The following is a 19,564-nucleotide window of genomic DNA, read 5'->3' on the forward strand; positions in this document are numbered from 1 at the left end:
CGAAGGACAATCCTGGCAGAGGGAATCACATATGCATAAGGGTACAAACTAGAAGCTGAGTGCTTCTGACGGTGACCTCAGAACTTTCTGGTTTTTGTTTTAGTTAATTTAGCTTTTGTTCAGTTAGGTGTGTGTGTGTTTTGGCAGGGGAACATCTAAAGAGATACTCATTAGGGATCAGAAAGACCTAAAACAAATTGCCTTAGGCACTCAGGGGCACTTACTGAAGTTGTTTTGTAGCTTGAGTTTCAGAAAAAAAACAGCAAAAGACTGGAAAGGAACTTAGATCATTTAATTCAACTTCCTTGTTTTTATAGACATGGAAACTGAGTCATATGTGGATGACTATAAAAATATTCTATCCACTGGTGCTAATGACAATAGCAGTTGGACAAGGGAAGGGAAAATTGAGTTTCCTTCTTTAAGTAAGTATGCATAGGCAAGGCTGAGCATGCAGAAAGAGAAACACCAAGAACTCTGATGACTTAAGATGTGTCTTCCTGGGACTGTCACTGCTGGTGTGCCCTAGTCCGTGAAAAGCAGTAAAAAAATACAAATTTACCAAATAGGAAAGTCAAGACTTGAGTGTTTTCATTTACTAGAAAGATTTAGCAGAGGTTTAGCAGCCACCCTAGTGAGTTTGTGTCCGTGGAGAGATTGTTAGCTAACTGATACACGTTCTTTGCCCGGCGACTAGTAGTACCCTGAGCTGAGGGGCTGTGAGCCACGTCCCCTGTGATTCCGGTCGCTTACCCCATCATGGTGTGCTTGTGCCTGCAAGGGCCTGTGCCCCTTTCTCAGAATGCAAAGTCCTAGGAGAAGATGGTCAATCCGAAAAGGCACTGCCAATTGAGTAACAATTAATGTTCAAAAATCCTCTTGGAAATCCTTACTTAAATCAGTGGGTGAAATGATGAGATTCTTATGAATACTAGGTTGCTCTAATTTTTATTTTATTAATAACCATGGAAGTTGGCCTGTTGTTTTGAAATACCAGACCCTAAGGCAATGATTTTTTTGTTTACTCCGAAACTTGTTTGATAAATAAACTTACTTAACATGGTGATCTGGAAGTCTCTGTGGTAAGGGCCTGTGTTAATCATCAATACTGACAACCCCATAATAAGTTCAAATACATACTTAAATAACAACCTTAAGGGAGTCCGAGTCTTTAGTGATAAATTCATTATATTAAAAAAATAGAAATTCATGTCATCCATTTGCCCAAGTTGGCTTCTGAAACACGGAAATGATGACTTAAACTTTTTAGGCTTTTGGCTGTGAGTAGTAGAAATAAGATCTGCATGAATCCACCCAAGTGTTAAGTGTACACAGCCTTCTAGATCTTTATGATGACTCTAATTTGGGTAAACTTTATGTTCTTTAGACTGCAGCACGGTTTATGTGATAACAGGGAAATATTCCTACCGTACAGGAGTATAAGAGGGCAAAGGGCGGACCTGGATCCCGGTCTCATGAAGCCCTAATAGTAGTGGAAGAAATCAGCGAAAAGCTAGTACACAGAAAAAGAAAGGAATTGCAAGTTGTGATCAGTGCAGTGAAAGAAACCAAAGGATGAGAGGGTCTACCTGAGGTGCAGGGGCCCTAGAAAGCCTCTCCGAGAAAGTGACATTGTCTTTCATTGTAGATAAGAGTCCTCATCCCATAAGGGGGCCAGAATATTTGAATTCCCTGGAAGCACCTTCAGCTGGAGTTGCTATTTGTAGAGCTCATGCTTTATTCATGCAGAATGAAGTATTTGTGTGTCATTATCTTTTCCCCCCTGGCTCTGCCTGGGTCCGAGTCTCTGGACTTGGATTGTATGTGTATTTTCAAAGCCATTCCATGCAGTCAGTTGGGACTCCGTTGGCTGGAAGTGATAGAAATGTAAGGCACATGAGCTCACATCACAAAGCGGGATTTATTGGGTGGACCCCAACGCATGTCACTGACTCAGCAAAGATATGAAAAAGCAAGCCAAAAAAGGGGCCAAGGATGCGGCAGGGACTCGGGAGCAGCTGGAACCAGCCTCCTGAAGGCTGCCAAGACTGTCCCCATGTTTCCTCCCCATGTGTTGGCTTTGTCTCTCCTTCTTGCTCTAGATCGGCTTTCTCTTCTTGGCAAAAGAACATAGCTGCCAGTTTGCAAAAAGGAGTGGCCTGAGGACATGCATTGTTTGCTCACAGGGGTTTTAAAATGGATTTAATTATTAACATTTTTTAAAAAGGGTGATTTCACATAAAATTCCACATTTTTGGCATCTCTTCAAGAATCAGAAATTTAACATTCCTAAGTCCCTGGGATCAGCAGGTTCTTCTTTTGGGAAGGGCCATACATTGTGCAGAGGGCCACAGGAAGGTTCCTGCTCTTTTCATCATGGGTCTACCAGCTCAGTTTTGTCCCATTCCCTAGCTTGGATCTGGTGCCCTCCTTGGGATCAGTCGGTTTGTCCCAGGGGATTGTGAAAATCTAAGAACTCATTTTCAAATCAGAATCACTTTTTGTTTCTTTGAATGTATTTCATTACTTGAACTGAGTCTATCATTTAAGTGTTCATCATTTTGTCCTATCCTTGGTAAAATTCTGTGCTTTCCTAAGACAGACAATCGTTGAAAAAAATATCTTTCTCATTTACTTGGGGCTCCCCTATTTCTGAAGACTTTAGAACCATAGAGTAAAGTTATGGAAGTTGTTGTACTTGAGTTTGAAGAACAGGAGATCAATAGAAAACCATAGTGTGAAGAAGGGTCTGTTGTTAGGGAAATAGGAAGAGGAAAACATTCACTTGTAGACTGATTAAGACTAAATAAATGCCTCTATGGGCAACATTAGATTACATTTTGTCATCACCAACCAGATACTAGAAAACTCACATGAAAAAATTATTTTTTTGAAAACTCACAAAAATTTTGAAATCAGATTGTGAAAAGTGAATCAGTTTTCTTAAAATGGTAACATAGCACGGTCCTTGCAAAAACAAAGGTGGTCGGAGAGTTGGTTGTAGAGACAGCCGACCAACAGAAAATAAGAATTTCATTTGAAGGTAGGTTCATGGTGCCATCCCAACGCATGTTCTACTCACAGAACTAAGATGAGAAAATGGCTCTGACTTTAGTGAATTCGATTCATCTTTAAGTATGTTTTCTCTCATAGGTCATGAGTGAAACATTGCTTAGGAAAGATAGAATCTGGTCTCAAAGAGCATCGGCCCCAGTGGAATGGTTTTCAAAGCTGGGTATGAGCTGGAGTCATCTGGAGAGGCTTAGAACATGGGTGTCAGAATGACCTGCTCCCACATTAGAATCCCTCTGGGAGTGGGACACAGGCATTTAAATTTCTGTCATTATTTTTTTTTTAAAAGATTTTATTTATTTGACAGAGAGAGATCACAAGTAGACAGAGAGGCAGGCAGAGAGAGAGAGGGAAGCAGGCTCCCCGCTGAGCAGAGAGCCCGATGCTGGACTCAATCTCAGGACCCTGAGATCATGACCCGAGCCGAAGGCAGTGGCTTAACCCACTGAGCCACCCAGGCGCCCCTCTGTCATTATTTTTTATAAATTTTAAAGTATGGATATTTTCAAATGTGTGTGAAAGTACAGAGAACAATGTAACCAACTTTATATAACCAACATTATATCCATCTGTCTGGTTTGATAATTAGCAATTCATGGCCAGTCTTAACATCATCTGTATCCCAAGCCCCTTCCTTCTTGATAACTGATGCAAATCCTGTATATCATGCCACTTCATTTGTACTGAGGTTACATTAAGTTACTTGAGATTTTTAAAAAATAATATTTCCTTAATATTAGCAAATCCTGTCAACATTCAGGTTTCCCCAGTTTTCTTACACGTTTAGGATCCAAATTGAAGTCCGTATGTTTCGCTCACTTCATGTCTCTTAGTTCTCGTAATTTATGGGTTCCCTCTCCATCTCTTTTTCTTCTTGCAATTTATTTGTTGAAGAAACTGGGTGGCTTATTCCATAGAGCTTCCTTGGTTTTTATGTTGCTGATGGTGTGTCTATGTGGTAATGCTCACCATATTCCTGTCTCCTGTATTTCCCATAAATTGGCACTTAGAAGCTTTCTTCACAAGACTTGTTGATGGTTATTTGTCTTTTTCAAGGTGCTCATAATGTCAAGTTGTCTTTTTTTTTTTTTTCTTTTTTTTTGTAATGTTAGCAGCCTTTGATGCTCAGGGCCTAGATTTCCTTAATCTGTGATGAAGTGCAAAATGGTGATAGCCCAAATTCTATTATTCTTTAATTTGTTAGAAGATTTTGTGAAGGGAAATGTTACTTCATATGTTACAGTTGACTCCTGAACAACATGCATCTGAACTGGACAGGTCCACTTGTATGTGGATTTTTCTTGATAAATACATTACAGTATTTTCTCCTCCTAATGATTTTCTTAACATTTTCTCTATCTTTATTGTAAGAATACAGTATAGAATACATAAAACATATGAAATATGTGTTACTTGAGTGTTTGTGTTATTGATAAGGCTTCTAGTCAACAGTAGGCTCTTAGTAGTAAAGTTTTTGGGGAGTCAAAAGTTATACGTGGGGTTTTGACTGTGTGGGAGGGTCGGCGCCCCAACGCCGTTATGTTGTTCAAGAATCCGCTGTATTTAGTCACCCAGTAGTACAGTGTATAGGAGAAGCACGATGCATTTTTAATTCTTTCCCTGTATTTACCAGTTTTCAAAATAATGAGTTGTTTTCCTAGTCCTCCAACGGTGACCAATAAGGTGTGCTTAAAAGTATTATTGTGAAAAATTTGATGTATTTCAATCCATTGCGGTTACTGCCTTTATTGATCTTTAATTGTCCATCTTTGACTAGTATCTTCACCTTGGCCTCCTGAGTGTGTGTTTGCATGTGCACAGATGTATTTTTTAAAATACTATTACTTTTGTAGTTCACGGCTTTATTATTAAGCCATACAAAGGGCCTCTAGTTTAATGATGTACCTTCTAGAATCAATGTTCACAGTAGAACACTCAAGACACTATTTCCTTCATGGAACATTGATGAGAAAATGTGGTATAGTATGTGTCATGGAAAATAATTTAAAAGGCATCCTTGTTTCCCTGGGGTGCTTGGGTGGTTCAGTTGTTAAACAGCTGCCTTCAGTTCACATCGTCATCCCAGGGTCCTGGGATCAAGCCCTGCCCAGTGGGAAGCCTGTTTCTCCCTTTCGCACTCCCCCTGCTTGTGTTCCCTCTCTCACTGTATCTCTCTCTGTCAAATAAATAAATAAATAAATAGATAAATAAAATCTTTAAAAAAAAAAAAGATGTATCTGTGTTTTCCTTTCTTAAAACTCTTAAAACTCTTGGGGTGCCTGGGTGGCTCAGTGGGTTAAGCCTCTGCCTTCGGCTCAGGTCATGATCTCAGGGTCCTGGGATCAAGCCCTGCATCTGGCTCTCTGCTCAGCAGGGGGCCTGTTCTCGTCCAAATCCCCCACCTCTGTCTGCTGTTCTACATACTTGTGGTCTCTCTCTCTGTCAGATAAATACATAAAAATCTTTAAAAACAAAAAACAAAACACTCTTAAAAGTCTTAAAACTCATTATTCATTCATCCCTTTATTTATCCTCTAGGCGGTTCCAGGAGTTCTAGGAGGCCAGAGTTCTAGATCCTGGTGACATACATAGGAATAAGCCACTATCTCTCCCCTCAAGGTGTGCCTGTGAGACTCTTGAGCAATAACCACAAGTTTGTGTGTCATTAAGATGACAATGATATAGGGATTCAATGTAGGAAGGGAGGTGCTGTCACCACACACCCATGCACTTGTGTCCAGCCCTCAGCTTGTTTATTTGGTTACTACTATTGGATAAATTTGGTGTTAGATGCTAAGAAATAAGATTCCATGTCTATTTTCAATACTAGTGGAAATGACGTCTACTGAGTAGACTGTATCATTGCGTTTTACTTTTTCATTACAATCCCTGCAATCCATCTGTTTCCTGTGTGACTTCATATTTGAAAGCGCTGTTTTTTTTGGTAGGGGGAGGGTGCTTCATGACCCTAATTTAGATCAGATTGTTCCGAATTTGGATTGTAACAGGAAGTGGTATGAATAAATTGGGATTTGCCTTGACACTTAAACAGTGCTGCTTGTTAAAATGCAGATTGTGATTCATAAGTAATGTATGGAGACACTTTGAGACCATGCAAATACCCTGTTCGTCATCCAGATCTCCCCTTTAGATTTAGCATCTATTAATGATTCTTGCGGGAACGAGTCTTTACTATGATAGTTACAAAATGTTGATTTCCCAACTCAGATGCGCCCTCTACATTTATCTTGCCTTTGGTGTTCTACTGGAAGCAAGAGCCCTGCCTCTTCCCTTGTTTATAAAAATACTTATTCTAGGTACGGATTCACAAATTTCTAATTTTTCAGTGGTCTGTTTTTATTACTATCCTTAGTTACTTTGGTGCTTAAATTGTCCCATATTTAGGACTGTTCTCCTTTTTGATTGTTATTTAATGGATTAAATACATGAGGCAAACCATGAGACACTCTTGACTCTGGGAAACAGGATTGTGAAAGGGAGTTGGGGGGTATGGGGTAACTGGGGTGATGGGCGTTAAGGAGGGCACGTGAAGTGATGAGCACTGGGTGTTATAGGCAACTAATGAATCATTGAACATTATATCAGAAACTAATGATGTACTAATTGAATTTAATCATGAGAGACTATGGACTCTGAAAAACAATCTGAGGGGTTTGAAGTGGCGGGGGGGTGGGAGGTTGGGGTACCAGGTGGTGGGTATTATAGAGGGCATGGATTGCATGGAGCACTGGGTGTGGTGAAAAAATAATGAATACTGTTATGCTGAAAATAAATTAATTAATTTAAAAAATGGATAATATTTTGGGAGACTGAAGTATATATCCAAGTTACCTTCGAGTTATAGTATGTGGAAAAAAGTGCCAAGTGCAATTCTTCGCACATGTAGTGTTTGAGAGTTTCCCATGTGCTTCGTATACCTAGGACACTTGAATTTTATGAGGGAGACTGGAGGAGTTAGTTTTCCTTTGCATTTTCAAATTCTCATTTGATTTTCTTGACAACCCTGTGATACAGACATGGTGGCATGTCGACTCTACCTACCAACTCATTTTCTGCTAGACTCAGTTTAACAGAAGACTGATGATTATATTAGCCTCTGGGACTAAGGTTCACTAGAAACCACTCCTTCCTCCTAACATGCATTTGCTTGGTTTATATATTGTGATTTGCTATAAAAACTTTACTTCACAAGTGAGTGCATTCTGGTCTTTGAATTAATGCTGAGTGATAGAGAGAGCCGTACTTCATATAAATGTATCATACAACATGACACAAAGAAAGCATTTCCCAAACCTTGCCTCCCTGCCCAACCATCTGAATGAAGCATTTTTTTAAAGTTTGGAATGGCTCATTTTTCTGTATGGGAATATGTGTGTTTCTTCTTATTGATCCAATGACTTACACGCTGTTGGGGGTGAAGGACACACTTTGCAATGGCTTCTCATTTCCTCTAAGACAGGTCTTAGGTCCATTTGTAGATGAACATGTCTCTATTTGGAGACTCCTCCCCCAATCACTTCCCTACCCCATACCTGGTACCCACTGTGATGTTTCATGCCTTTGTTCCTAACTGTGTATTCTCATTTATGCATGGAAAGCTCCCTTCTCTCACGCCTATCTGCTGAGTCAATTCTTCCTCAGTTCTGAAGCCTTTGCTGATTGTCTTCCCCAGAGTTCATTATTCCTTTCATTATACCTTGTACATTTTCATCATTGCATGTGGGAAATTATATTAAAATGCTTTAGTTGTATGTCTAACCTTAAGGAATTAAGTTTTCTAAGGACAGAGACCCACAATTTGGCACAAAGTAGCACTTAAATATTTTTTGGACAAAACGAATTTTCCTGTTAGTTAAGTAGAGACCTATTAAAGGTTCCCTGGCATGTTTCTCAAGTCTCCTGTAAAAGAGTTACGACCGAGAGAGAGTCATGCCAGGACTTGGTGAGACAGACCCAAATTCCCCTTATGGTAGGTCTGTGTTGTGGCTTCATGTGTTGGTCACAAACCCAAATAGTTTTTTGAAGTGATTTAGGAGGATTGCTAACTTCTTACAGTTCTGAAATTGTAAGTGAAGGCAGTGGGGGAGAATATGATTGCTTTGTAAAACCTGATGTCTCTGCCGAAGTCAGGGATGAAGTGTACCGCTGTCTATGGCTTACATGGAAATGTATAAAGAAATAATGGGTGGGGAGAGGGATGCCAAATGGCAGGGATTGTGGTAAAGCAAATGGAGCAAAACACTCGTTGGAAAATCCAGGTGGTGGGTATACAGACTTGCCCTGCTGTTTATTCAGCTTTGCTGAAAGTTTGAAACTTTTCATAACAACATGTTGAGAAAAAAAGGATACTTGTATTATTTTTTAAGACTGTATTTATTGGCTAGGCATGTCAATTAAAAACATTAAATCATCAACATGTACTTCCTAAACCACGCTGATTTGTTTTCTTCCTGTTATTTCTTTTCCTCTCTTTATCAAGTCAGGGCTTTCAAATCCCAGTTCCTATGTTGCTTCCTTTAGGAAAATTTCCCTGACCTTCCAGTCTGATTTGGACGTCTCTCCCCTCTGTTCCCAGAGCACCCCTTGTATCATTCTTCTGCCACAGAATTTATTATCCTGCACTGTGGTCGTTTACTAATCTGTCTGAATCACTAGACTTGGAGTTTCTCAAGTCAAAACCTAGAGAGGTTTCTGGAACACTTTCGGTACAAGTAAGAAAACAACAACAACAACGAGTGGACTAACAGTGGCTTAAACAAATAAGGGTTTATTATTTCCGATAAGAGTTTATATCTCCAGCATCAGGAGCCTGGAGGTCAGCATTTCGTTTCCAGGATTGGTTTGGTCATGGGCTTGGCTGGCCCTTCTGCCTTTCACCTCTCTTTTCCTTCATCAGGTCAAGTTGACCAAAGCAGTTATGTGGGTTGAAAATACCCACTGTAGTTATTTCAGTTTTTGAGCTTTGGGCACAGATATTTTGGCAGATATCTTTAGACTTGCTGAATAGTCTACAGTTCATTTATTATGGTTTCTTCTAGAGAAATTGACTTTGCTTTTGGAAAGTAACAGCTCAGAATTAGATAGATGTCTACCTGGATTTGAAAGCCTCCTGACCCCAACATGGAAGATTATTTCTCCATTTTCATAGAACTGTAGTAATTCATAGGAGCAAGGCTGCTTCAGAGAAATTGTGTGATGGTCTGGAAGTTCCAACCTCATGAATCAACCTGAGCTCTCTGGGAAACATTTGTGGACTAGAAATTAGGCCAAAAGCCATTTCACTTTCCTAAAGTGAAGTCTTCTGGGGAGGCCCACGCCTTATCCCATTTATTCTATTTTAGTCACAATTCAGATGTGCTTAATTACCTAGTTAATTGCTTAGAACACTTATTAAAAAGCACATAATTGGAAAAGGAGCAGTGGAAAGAAGACCTGGCACAGGTAAGTCAGTAAGCTGAGGTTCCATGGAAGGGGGCCGAATGAGCGTACATCTGAATCTACTCACATCAGCCCAAGGCTACTCACATAACTGATCTCATGCTGAGGATGGTCCTTAAATCGTCAGGAAAGATTTAATTATGTTCAGCCTGCTCTAAGAAGACAGATGGATATAATACATGAGAGATAACGTGCCAAACTTCACAAATATGATCTCAAATAGGTTTTAAATATAGAAATATATAGATTAGAATACTGGCAGGAAATCTGTTAATAGTGAATATCTCTGGGTGGCAGAATCATAAGTGATTTTTTTTCTCTTTTAAAGATAGTTATTTCCTAAATTTTCTTTATTTTTTTAAAGATTTTAAAGTAATCTCTGCATCTAATGTGGGGCTCAAACTCATAGGCCCAAGATCAAGAGTCATGCTTTCCACTGACTGAACCAGCCAGAAGCCCCTATTTTCTAAACTTTCTATTGAGGATTGAAAGGGTTCAGAGCATGCTATCCCAAAATATGCTGCTTTGACATAGGATTATTTTGAGCTGAAGGCAATTGAAAAGTAAGAGACCAAAAGAAAATTCTGTGCCTCCCCTCTCTACCAGGAAGAGCAGGGCTATTCTGAATTACTTGAGAGCTCTGGACTCTTAACCAGCCCAGAGAAGGCACCAGTGGAACCTGCATAACACTCTGTACTCACCAGCTCTTATTGTCCGTCAGTTTCCCTTATATAGTATTTGTCTTCCCACAACTTGTTGCCCCTAGAAGTGCAAAATTCTTTGTTTTTGGTCTTGTCACTTCTGCATGAAATTTATTATTATTATTTTTATGATGCTAGGTAAGCTGAAGTTCTAACTGCCCCTTTGAGTTACTCATCACTGAGTTTGTGTATGTGAGATGCACACAGTAATAAACTCCTGTTTGTTTTTCTCTGTGAATCTGGTTTTTTTGTCAGTTAAATCTGCAGGGCCCCAGCCAATTAGCCAAAGTTAGATAGAGAAAAACCATGGGTTTTTTTTCTCCCTCTCTATAGTATTATAATTTTTGTTTTAATATTTAAAAACACATTTTAGATGTTGAAAGCAGATCTTGTTCACCTCCTGGTCTTTTGACAAAGTCATTTTTCTAACGTTTTGATTTTGGCTTTGTTAAAGATGCTCAGAATGTACATTTTATAGTATTTGTTTGAAAAATCCTACTTGTTATGGATGTGGACTCCCTTGTATGGCGATTTTCTTAGGTTTGTCATAGGTTGGAATTGTGGACTCCTTATTTTAGCTCTGACTATCCTGATCTGTCTTACTGCATGTTGTCCTCCCAGAGAGGTTTTGTTTATTACTCTGCCTTGTGCTCCAGCATCATGACTAGACAGGGAATGCTTTTTATGTTAATTTGGAGAAATGCTATGGTTACAGATTTTCTGGGTACACTTCCATGTAGCTGGGGCCCAGTCAGACAAACTTCCTTGTCATTGCCCCCTGTTGGTCAACAAATGTTTTTGTAGTCCTTTTTTTTTTTTTTTAATTTTACCTTGTAGGTGTGTTCCCCCAAGGGCCTTGGCTTCTCAGTTCTCAACTGAGAAGAGATCTCAGTTCTAACTCCCTCCGGGCCTGGGCAGCTGGTCTTCTAGCCCTGTGTGTTTGTTTAATCCGAAGTTACCAAGAACAGCAGCTATTCAGGATTGTAGGAATAGTGGCTATTACTGCCCTGATTGTTTTTACCCTACCATGAGGATTTCTTACTTTTCTTTTGAGCTCAGCTGTGCATGTAAGAGAACTTTTCAACCTTGGATGTCTGCTATAATCATCTGGGAAGCTTTTAGAAGTCCCCATGGCCAGGCTGCATGCAAGGCCAATTCCACCAGAAGCTCTGGGGTGGGACCCATGCATCAGCATGTTTTTAAAGCTCCACAGGTGATTTCCATTGTGCAGCCAAGGATGGAAACCACTGATCTAAAGCAATGTTGTTTTATTTTGCCTGGATGATTTATGTGTGTGCTGTGTGTATTAATTTATTGTTCTAGCACTGATGCTTTCAAGTTACCTGGTCAACAGCAATAGAAATAGGAGCCTATTATTTTGTAATTAGAAAAAAAAATTAAAAATTTTAAAAAGCTAGAATTTGCTAGGAAGGAAATCAACCTTTATTAAGTTCCTCCTGGATTCTAGGCACTGTAGTCATTCACATATGTTGTCTCATTTAATCCTCAGGAGAATTCTGCAAGGTAGGGGGTGGTTCGTTTTGGCAGGTAAGAAAACTGGCTTGGAGAAATCAAATAGTTCTAAGTCTCACAGCTCACAAATGACAGACTCAGGCTCAAGCCCATGAGATGCCCAGCCCCATATCCTTTTCCTTACCCTGTGGTATATGTGAAATGGTTTTTCCATACACATTAGTTAAAATAAAAAATGGTACTGGGGTTAAAATAAGTTCCAGATATTTGTTAAATTTACTTATTTGGAAAATTTTATCTTCTCACTAATACCAGAGATTCTTGTCTCTTTGTATCTCACATCTGATGTTAAACTGATTTTGACTTATCAATTGTTAGTATAGGAAAGTTTAACTCATTTTAATTTACCACCTTAAATACACTTGGAAAAAATAATTTAGTTCCTTCTCTTAACTCTGTCATGGGCCACAAAGAGATACTTACTATAATAACTGCATTTACTCATCCCCTTCCCAAGCACCTCCTTAACCCATGTGGAGGTTTCTTTGAGTGTCTGTGCTCGGAGGTAGAGGTCCAGGGTGGGGGTGAGGAGTAGAATAAAGAGGTGGAGGCTGAGGTTCCTGAGTGCTGGTGTTCTGTGGGGTACCAGATGACTTGAGGTAGGGGTGGAAAGTGGGAGCTCTCTGGTCACTCCACTTCAGTGAAACACTTTTGAGGATATATGGATTTCTGGTGGCAGGCTGTCCTTTCCTACCCGCCCCAGCGATACAGGCATTGGATGTGCATACCTATTTTTTCCCAATTTCTGTCCTGCTTTCTCTCTGGCTCTGCTGTGCTATGTTACTTGCAGAGTTGTTGAAGGGGTTGTTTCATCTCTGTTTGTAACCTAGAAGATTTATTTCTCTGTTGGAATGTCTGGGTTAGGCTTTTCTGGGGCATGTGGATTTCATTTAATTTTTAGTTGGTAGAAATCAAACTGCTTCTAAGTCTTTGTCTTCTTCATTGGCAGCTCTTCAACTAGCAGCTCTCTTCGTGTGTTGCAACCTTAGAAAACCAGCAGGATGGCCACAAACAAGAGTAAGGGCCAGAGCTCCTTGGCCCTTCACAAGGTGATCATGGTTGGCAGTGGAGGGGTTGGCAAGTCGGCCCTGACGCTTCAGTTCATGTATGATGAGGTAAGACATACCAGGCACAGATGGCTTTCATCATCGAGTCTGCTGTAACATGTGTCCATGTGCTCATTACCCCACACGCATGGAGGGTCATGGGCAAATTTGTGTTAACTTGGTTTCTGAATAGCTTCCTGGGGGAGTCTAACCAGCATAAGACCTGGGTTCCTGATTGTTGGTAAGTAATTTCAAATGTGGCAGGGATGTGAGGGGTCCCTGCTTGCATGATTTCCATCATCCTTTATGATTTCTTTCTGACACAAGGGAGGAGGCTGTTTCTAAAGAACAGATCAGATACTTAGTTTTTTAACAGTCAATTTGGGGAGATATTAAAGGGAGCTAAGTTGTTATAAGACAGTCTTTCCCCAGGTGATAGACATCCAATTCTCTCTAGTTCTCCCACACAGCAAAGGGAAGCTTGAACCATCCTTGCCTTAAATTGATATCACTTAATGTAGATAATAGAGCTGGTACCAGTGTGGCAGCAGTTTTGATTTCTGCGGCAACAAACATCCCTGCCTGATGGCCATTGGCTGGTATTACAGGCAGAGTGTTCTGACAAGAGCTTGCATTCTGTTCACAAGGGTGTGTGCTTTACAAGATTTGCAAACAGAAGGGACTTGTAGCCACAGTTAGTTAAGATTGTTATCTGCTTTCCCTAGACTTGCCCTCCGTCCAGTTTCCGCTGATGTTGGATCGTATTGGTGTGGCAATGACCATTTTTGGTATCTAGCTTAGGGAAGTGGAGTAGGGATACTGTTAGCTGGGAATTAGTGGAATATATTTATGTGGTTTGGAGTTACTTTGGCATGTGGTTGTTACCAGCTGTCCCACTGTCAGCATGGCTTCCAGGAATATGGCCACCACCTAGTCTGCTAACTCACCTGGCACTGTGACATGAGATACAGAACCAGGAGTATACTGTGGTGTGGATGTTGTCCTGTGGTACCTGACTCTGAAAATGTGTGGGCCGAGGAGGACACGCAAGCGTCGAGACATAAAGAGCTGGTCTGGAAATTGGTCTGGAAGGTTCTTCCAGGTCTTACAGCTTCTTATAGGGAAATTCAGTAGAGGTTTCCTAAATTTGACAATAGTCCTACAGCTTTTATGACTAGTGATGTCAAGTCATAGTGAAGCTGCAAAAAACCCTTCTAAACTTTCAAGAAAAGAGAAATTTGGACTGATTATGCTGGAGGACAGACTAAATTGTTTTTTATTCATTATAGGAAGTAGTACAGAATCACTGGCATGTCTGGTGAGATCATCAGAGTATATGGCAAACAAACCAACCAAGAGGAAGGTATGTTAGACAGATGCCAGGCAGTTAATTAGCCAAAATGTTTTTTTGATGGATTTTGTGATATAAGTAGTATTTGTATTGTTTTTCTTTTTTTTCCTTAAAGATTTTATTTATTTATTTGACCGAGAAAGAGAGAGTACAAGCAGGGGGAGTGGCAGGCAGAGGGAGAGGGAGAAGCAGAGTTTGATCCCAGGACACTGGGATCATGACCTGAGCCAAAGGCAGATGCTTTTACTGAATGAGCCACCCAGGAGCCCCTTGTATTGATTTTCTGTTGCCATGTAACAAATTCCTACAAATGTAGCAGCCTCAAACAGCCTCAAACAACACACATTTATTATCTAGTTTCCAGGGGTCTGGCATGGCTTAGCTGGGTGCTGTTCTCCGGGTCCCACAAGGCTGCAGCAGTGTCAGCTGTGGCTCTGAGCGCAGCTGAGGCTCGGGTCCTCTTCCACGCTCTGGGTGCAGACAGAGTACGGTTTCTTGCAAACATGGGTTGGAGGACCATAGGTCCTTGCTACCAGGCCCTTTCCATAGGTAGTTCATACGATGGCAGCTGCCACTTCAGGGCCAGTAGGAATGTCTCTCTGGTTAGCTAAGACAGATTCTTATATAAGCAGATGAAATCACAGGGTGATCTTGTGGCTATTGCCACAGTCCCTTGGTTAGAAGCCAGTCACAGATTCCTCTGTATTTAAGGGGAGAGCATCTTACCAAGGCATGACTTACTGAGGGTCCCCTGAGGGTATATTTGCCGTAGTAGTTGTCCATTTAAAAAAATTTATAATGGATTATGATTTCTTTTCCCACTCTAGATATTCACTTTTGTATCCAATATTATATGAGTCATTTTATATTCTGTCCTTAAAAAAGATGAATAAACTTCAGACCAAATTTCCTCCTTGAATGAATAAACTTCAGACCTTGATTTCCTCCTGGGTCATTCCTTCCCTATATCTCACAATGAGAAACCTTTGTCTTTTGATGTTTGCTTCTCTTTATCTTGTACTAGGGGCCAAAGTGGGGAAGTCTCGTGGAATCTGCTTGATTTACTCAGAATGTTTTTTTGCATTAAAGAGGTGGGGCATGTCTTGAAGATGGCTTTGGAAGTCTTTGTTTCTGCTTGATAACATAATTTGCTTACTAAAAATTCCTTAATTTTTCTTCTGTGGAGTCTGGGAGGAAGAGAGAGTGAGGAGGAGAGTTAAGATGGAGACAGGATTAGAGGAGTAGCTTGTTAATCAAGATGAAGAAGGGAATTTTGTCCCCCCAGGGAATCACTGACAATGTCTGGAGATATTTATGGGTGTCCCAAGGAGAGGACCGGTGCTACTAGCACCTACTGGGTAGAGGCCAGGGATGGTGCTAAGCAACCTGTGGCACACAGGAGAGATCCCACAACAACGAATTCTCCAGTGCAGATAACCTTGTCAATAGCAGAGCTGCCGACACTCTACCAGATGAAGTAGGAGCCTCAGATCGGGATTTATGTTTTTGTTATATATGTTTGTGTGTGCGTATGGTAAGAGGGAGGGGAAAAGATGCACGCAGAAGGCTTTTGCTCCCCTTTTCCAGTATCTTCAGAGAAAATACGGAAAGCTGGGCTTGATCTTAGTCTGTTTTTTTCTTGGGCTATCATATTTGAGGACTGGAGAGCAGCAGTTGTTGAAAAAATGATAACATAAAATTAGAGCAAGCAAAGCGTAGAGATGAAGCGATGTATGTTTGGAGAAGTCTTTAATTGATTTTCTAAAATAGTGCTGTCTTCTAGAACCTTCTACCATGGTAAAAATGTTCTGTCTTATTCTGCCCACACGTGTGGCTCCTGAGCTCCATGACGTGAACTTAGTGGCTATTATATTGGGCAGTAGAGATCCAGAATCATAATTTTGGAGCTTGAAGAAACCTTCGCAGTGATTCCCAAACTTAGCTGATCGCAGAATCTTCTTGGGGGGGGGGGGGAGCTTTGTAAAAAAACACCTTCTGGATACTATTTCTAGATTTGAAAATGGGAATCTTTCTTTTTAAGAAGCTCTCTTGGAGTTTTCAACATATGGCCAAGTGTGGCGACTTCTGCCTGAGACATGAGCTAGTCAAGCCTGATTTCGCAAATGAGGAAACTAGGTCCTGCGCTCGGGGATGCCAGTTATCTAAAGTCTCACGGGCTACCCATGTTCTTTGTTCTTGGTCCTGTGCTTTACCCCAAGTTAAAAAAAAAAATCAAGATTATCGCAAAAATTTCTGTGAAAATTAGATTATGTGAGGAATGGTGGTTCCAGAAGTGTGTATTTTTGGCTAAGTTCGGACTTTGAGAAAAATTGGAGGGAGATCTTAACTTTTTTATCTTTGATCTCTTATACTCTTTAGACTGTCAGCAGCTAGCTCAGTGGCTGGCTAAGTCATGCTCAGTAAGAAGGGGGTCTCCATGAAGGTTGTCTTAGTTTTGTGTGTCTTGGGCATATGAAACTGAATCACACACAGCCTTTCAAGGCCTGGATCATCTTAGCAGATACCAAGACTGTAGGGATTTCCTGTTTCTAGTGGAAAAAAGAAAACATCAAGATTGCAATCTGTGTTCTAATAATCTGCACACCTTTCATGGCATAGAGGTATGCTGTCGTATCAGGACATCTGATTTCCCGCGTTCCGGGAGTCCCTGGAACCCTTGCTGTTTTGACCTTGAAAGCTCAGAAATGAACAATTGAGATGCTTATGATGATATTCAGAGATTTGCAGAGGGTGGTGGGCTTTTTTGGGGTCATGGATTTGTCTCTTTGGAAAGGACTTAAAAGGACACTGTGTGAAGCATAGGTCAATTTTCACATATTATATATTTTAAGATACTGTTAGTACAAACTTAAGAACCTAATACTAAAAATTGTTTTGAAATTTAAAATCACTTGAAGAACCAGTGGCTTTTAATTGGCAGCATGAAGCTATTTTTTAAAAAATTTATTTTGGAGAGAGGATGTGTGCAAGTGGGGGGAGGGGTTGGGGGGAGTGAGAGAGAGAGAGAGAGAGAGAGAAGCAGACTCCCTGCTGAGCACAGAGCCCCATGCAGAACTTGATCTCACAACCCTGAGATCATGACCTGAGCTGAAATCAAGAGTTGGAGTCAACCAACTGAGCCATCTGGGTGCCCCAGTATGAGGCTCTTTTTTCTTTCCCTAAAGATTTTATTTACTTATTTGACAGAGAGAGATCACAAGTAGGCAGAGAGGCAGGCAGAGAGAGAGAGGGTGAAGCAGGCTCCCTGCTGAGCAGAGAGCCCGCTGCGGGGCTCGATCCCAGGACCCTGAGATCATGACCCAAGCAGAAGGCAGAGGCTTAACCCACTGAGCCACCCAGCCATGAGGCTCTTTTTAAGGGTATTCTTCAAAGGGTCCATAAGTTCAAATTGGTAATTTCAGTTAAATTTTTAAATTTTTAAAATTTAGAGTCACCTGGGTGGCTTAGTGGGTTAAGTGGGTTAAGTGTCTGCCTTTGGCTCAGGTCATGATCTCAGGGTCCTGGGATCAAGTTCCACATTGGGGTCCCTGCTCAGTGGGGAACCTGCTTCTCCGTCTCCTGCTTCCCCTGCTTGTGTTCCCTCCCTTGCTTTCTCTCTCTGTCAAATAAATAAAAACCTTTAAAAAAACAAATTTTAAAAACTTAAATTATAGTTTATTAAGGTATAATTCACATGCCATGATATTCACCCTTTTCAAGTGTGAATTCACAAGTCAATTCAATGACTTTAATATATTCACACAGAAGTGCAACCATCATTATATAATTTTAGAACAATTTTCTCAAAAAAAGAAAAAAAAGAAAAGAAACACTCTACATATTAACATCTTTCCTCATTACTGCCTCCCTGCTTCCACTCCTCGTCCTTGATAACCACTTTCTATTCTTACGGATTTGCCTATCTAGACATTTCATATAAATCGAATCATATAACATATAATCTTTATATCTGGCTTCTTTCACTTTGCATAATGTCTTGAAAGCTCACCATATTGTAACTTGTATCTGTGCTTTGTTCCTTTTTTTTTTTTTTAAGATTTTTATTTATTTGAGAGAGTGAGCGAACATGGAGTGGGGCATGGCAGGACAGGGAGAGGGAGAAGCAGACTCCCCACTGAGCAGGGAGCCTGATGTGGGACTTGATCTCAGGACCCTGAGATCATGATTTGAGCCGAAGGCAGATGCTCAACTGACTGAGCCACCCAGGCGCCCTTCCCTTTTTTTGGATTCTTATTTATTTACTTGAGATAAGAGCACATGTGCATGCATGCTCTCAAGTGGGGGGAAGGGCAGAGGGAGAGAGAGAATCTTTTTTTTTTTAAATATTTTATTTGTTTATTTATAGACAGAGGTCACAAGTAGGCAGAGAGGCAGGCAGGGGGGCGGGACGCAGGCTCCCCGCTGAGCAGAGAGCCTGATATGAGGCTTGATCCCAGGACCCTGAGATCATGACCCGAGCTGAAATAAGGGGTTGGACACTTAACTGACTGAACCACCAGGTGCCCCAGTACTTCATTCCTTTTTATCATGGAATAATATTCCATTGTCTGGACATGGTATATTTTGTTTATGCCTTCATCAATTGATAGGTAATTGGATTGTGTCTGCTTCTTTGGCTATTTTGAATAACACTGCTATGAACATTTGTGTATAAATTTTTGTGTAGACCTATGTCTTAAATTCTCTTGCATAAATATATTGAGGCATGAAACTTGTTGAGTCTTATGGTAACTGTACGTATAACTTTTTGGGAATGGCAAAGCTATTTTCCATAGCATGTGCACCATTTTATAATCCTATAAGCAATGTATGAGGGTTTCAATTTCTCCATATCCTTGCCAACACTTATCATTGTCTCTTTTTGATTATACATCCTAGTAGGTATGAAGTGGTATCTCACTGTGGTTCTGATTTACATTTCTCCGATGACTAATGATGTTGGGCCTTGTTTGATGTACTTATTGCCATTTGTATATCATCTTTGGAGAACTGTTTATTTGGGTCCTTTCTGTATTTTCAAATTGGGTTATTTGTCTTTTTATTGTTAAATTTTAAGAGTATTTTATGTTTTTGGAATATAAGTCCCTTATTAGATGTATGATTAATAAATTTTTTCTCTCATTTTATGGGTTATCTTTTCACTTTCTTTTTTTTTTAAGATTTTATTTATTTATTTGACAGAGATCACAAGTAGGCAGAGAGGCAGACAGAAAGAGAGAGGGGGGAAGCAGGCTCCCTGCTGAGCAGAGAGCCCGATGTGGGGCTCGATTCCAGAACCCTGGGATCAGGACCCGAGCCAAAGGCAGAGGCTTTAACTTACTGAGCCACCCAGGCGCCCCTCTTTTCACTTTCTTGATGCTGTCTTTTGAAGCATGAAAGTT

The 19,564-nt window shown here is 40.5% G+C and overlaps 1 protein-coding gene across 1 annotated transcript in view; it reads left to right on the forward strand.

Moving 5' to 3' along the window:
- The window catches only part of RALB (RAS like proto-oncogene B), a 43,570-nt gene that overhangs the window by 10,597 nt on the left and 13,409 nt on the right, over positions 1-19,564 (forward strand). Inside the window, exon 2 of the mRNA XM_059394470.1 lies at positions 12,715-12,880. Coding sequence (XP_059250453.1) covers positions 12,767-12,880 — 114 coding nt within the window. The 5' untranslated portion in view covers positions 12,715-12,766. The remainder of the gene's footprint in view (positions 1-12,714; positions 12,881-19,564) is intronic.

Source organism: Mustela nigripes, chromosome 3 (assembly GCF_022355385.1).
Source record: "Mustela nigripes isolate SB6536 chromosome 3, MUSNIG.SB6536, whole genome shotgun sequence".
NCBI classification, from domain to species: Eukaryota; Metazoa; Chordata; class Mammalia; order Carnivora; family Mustelidae; genus Mustela; species Mustela nigripes.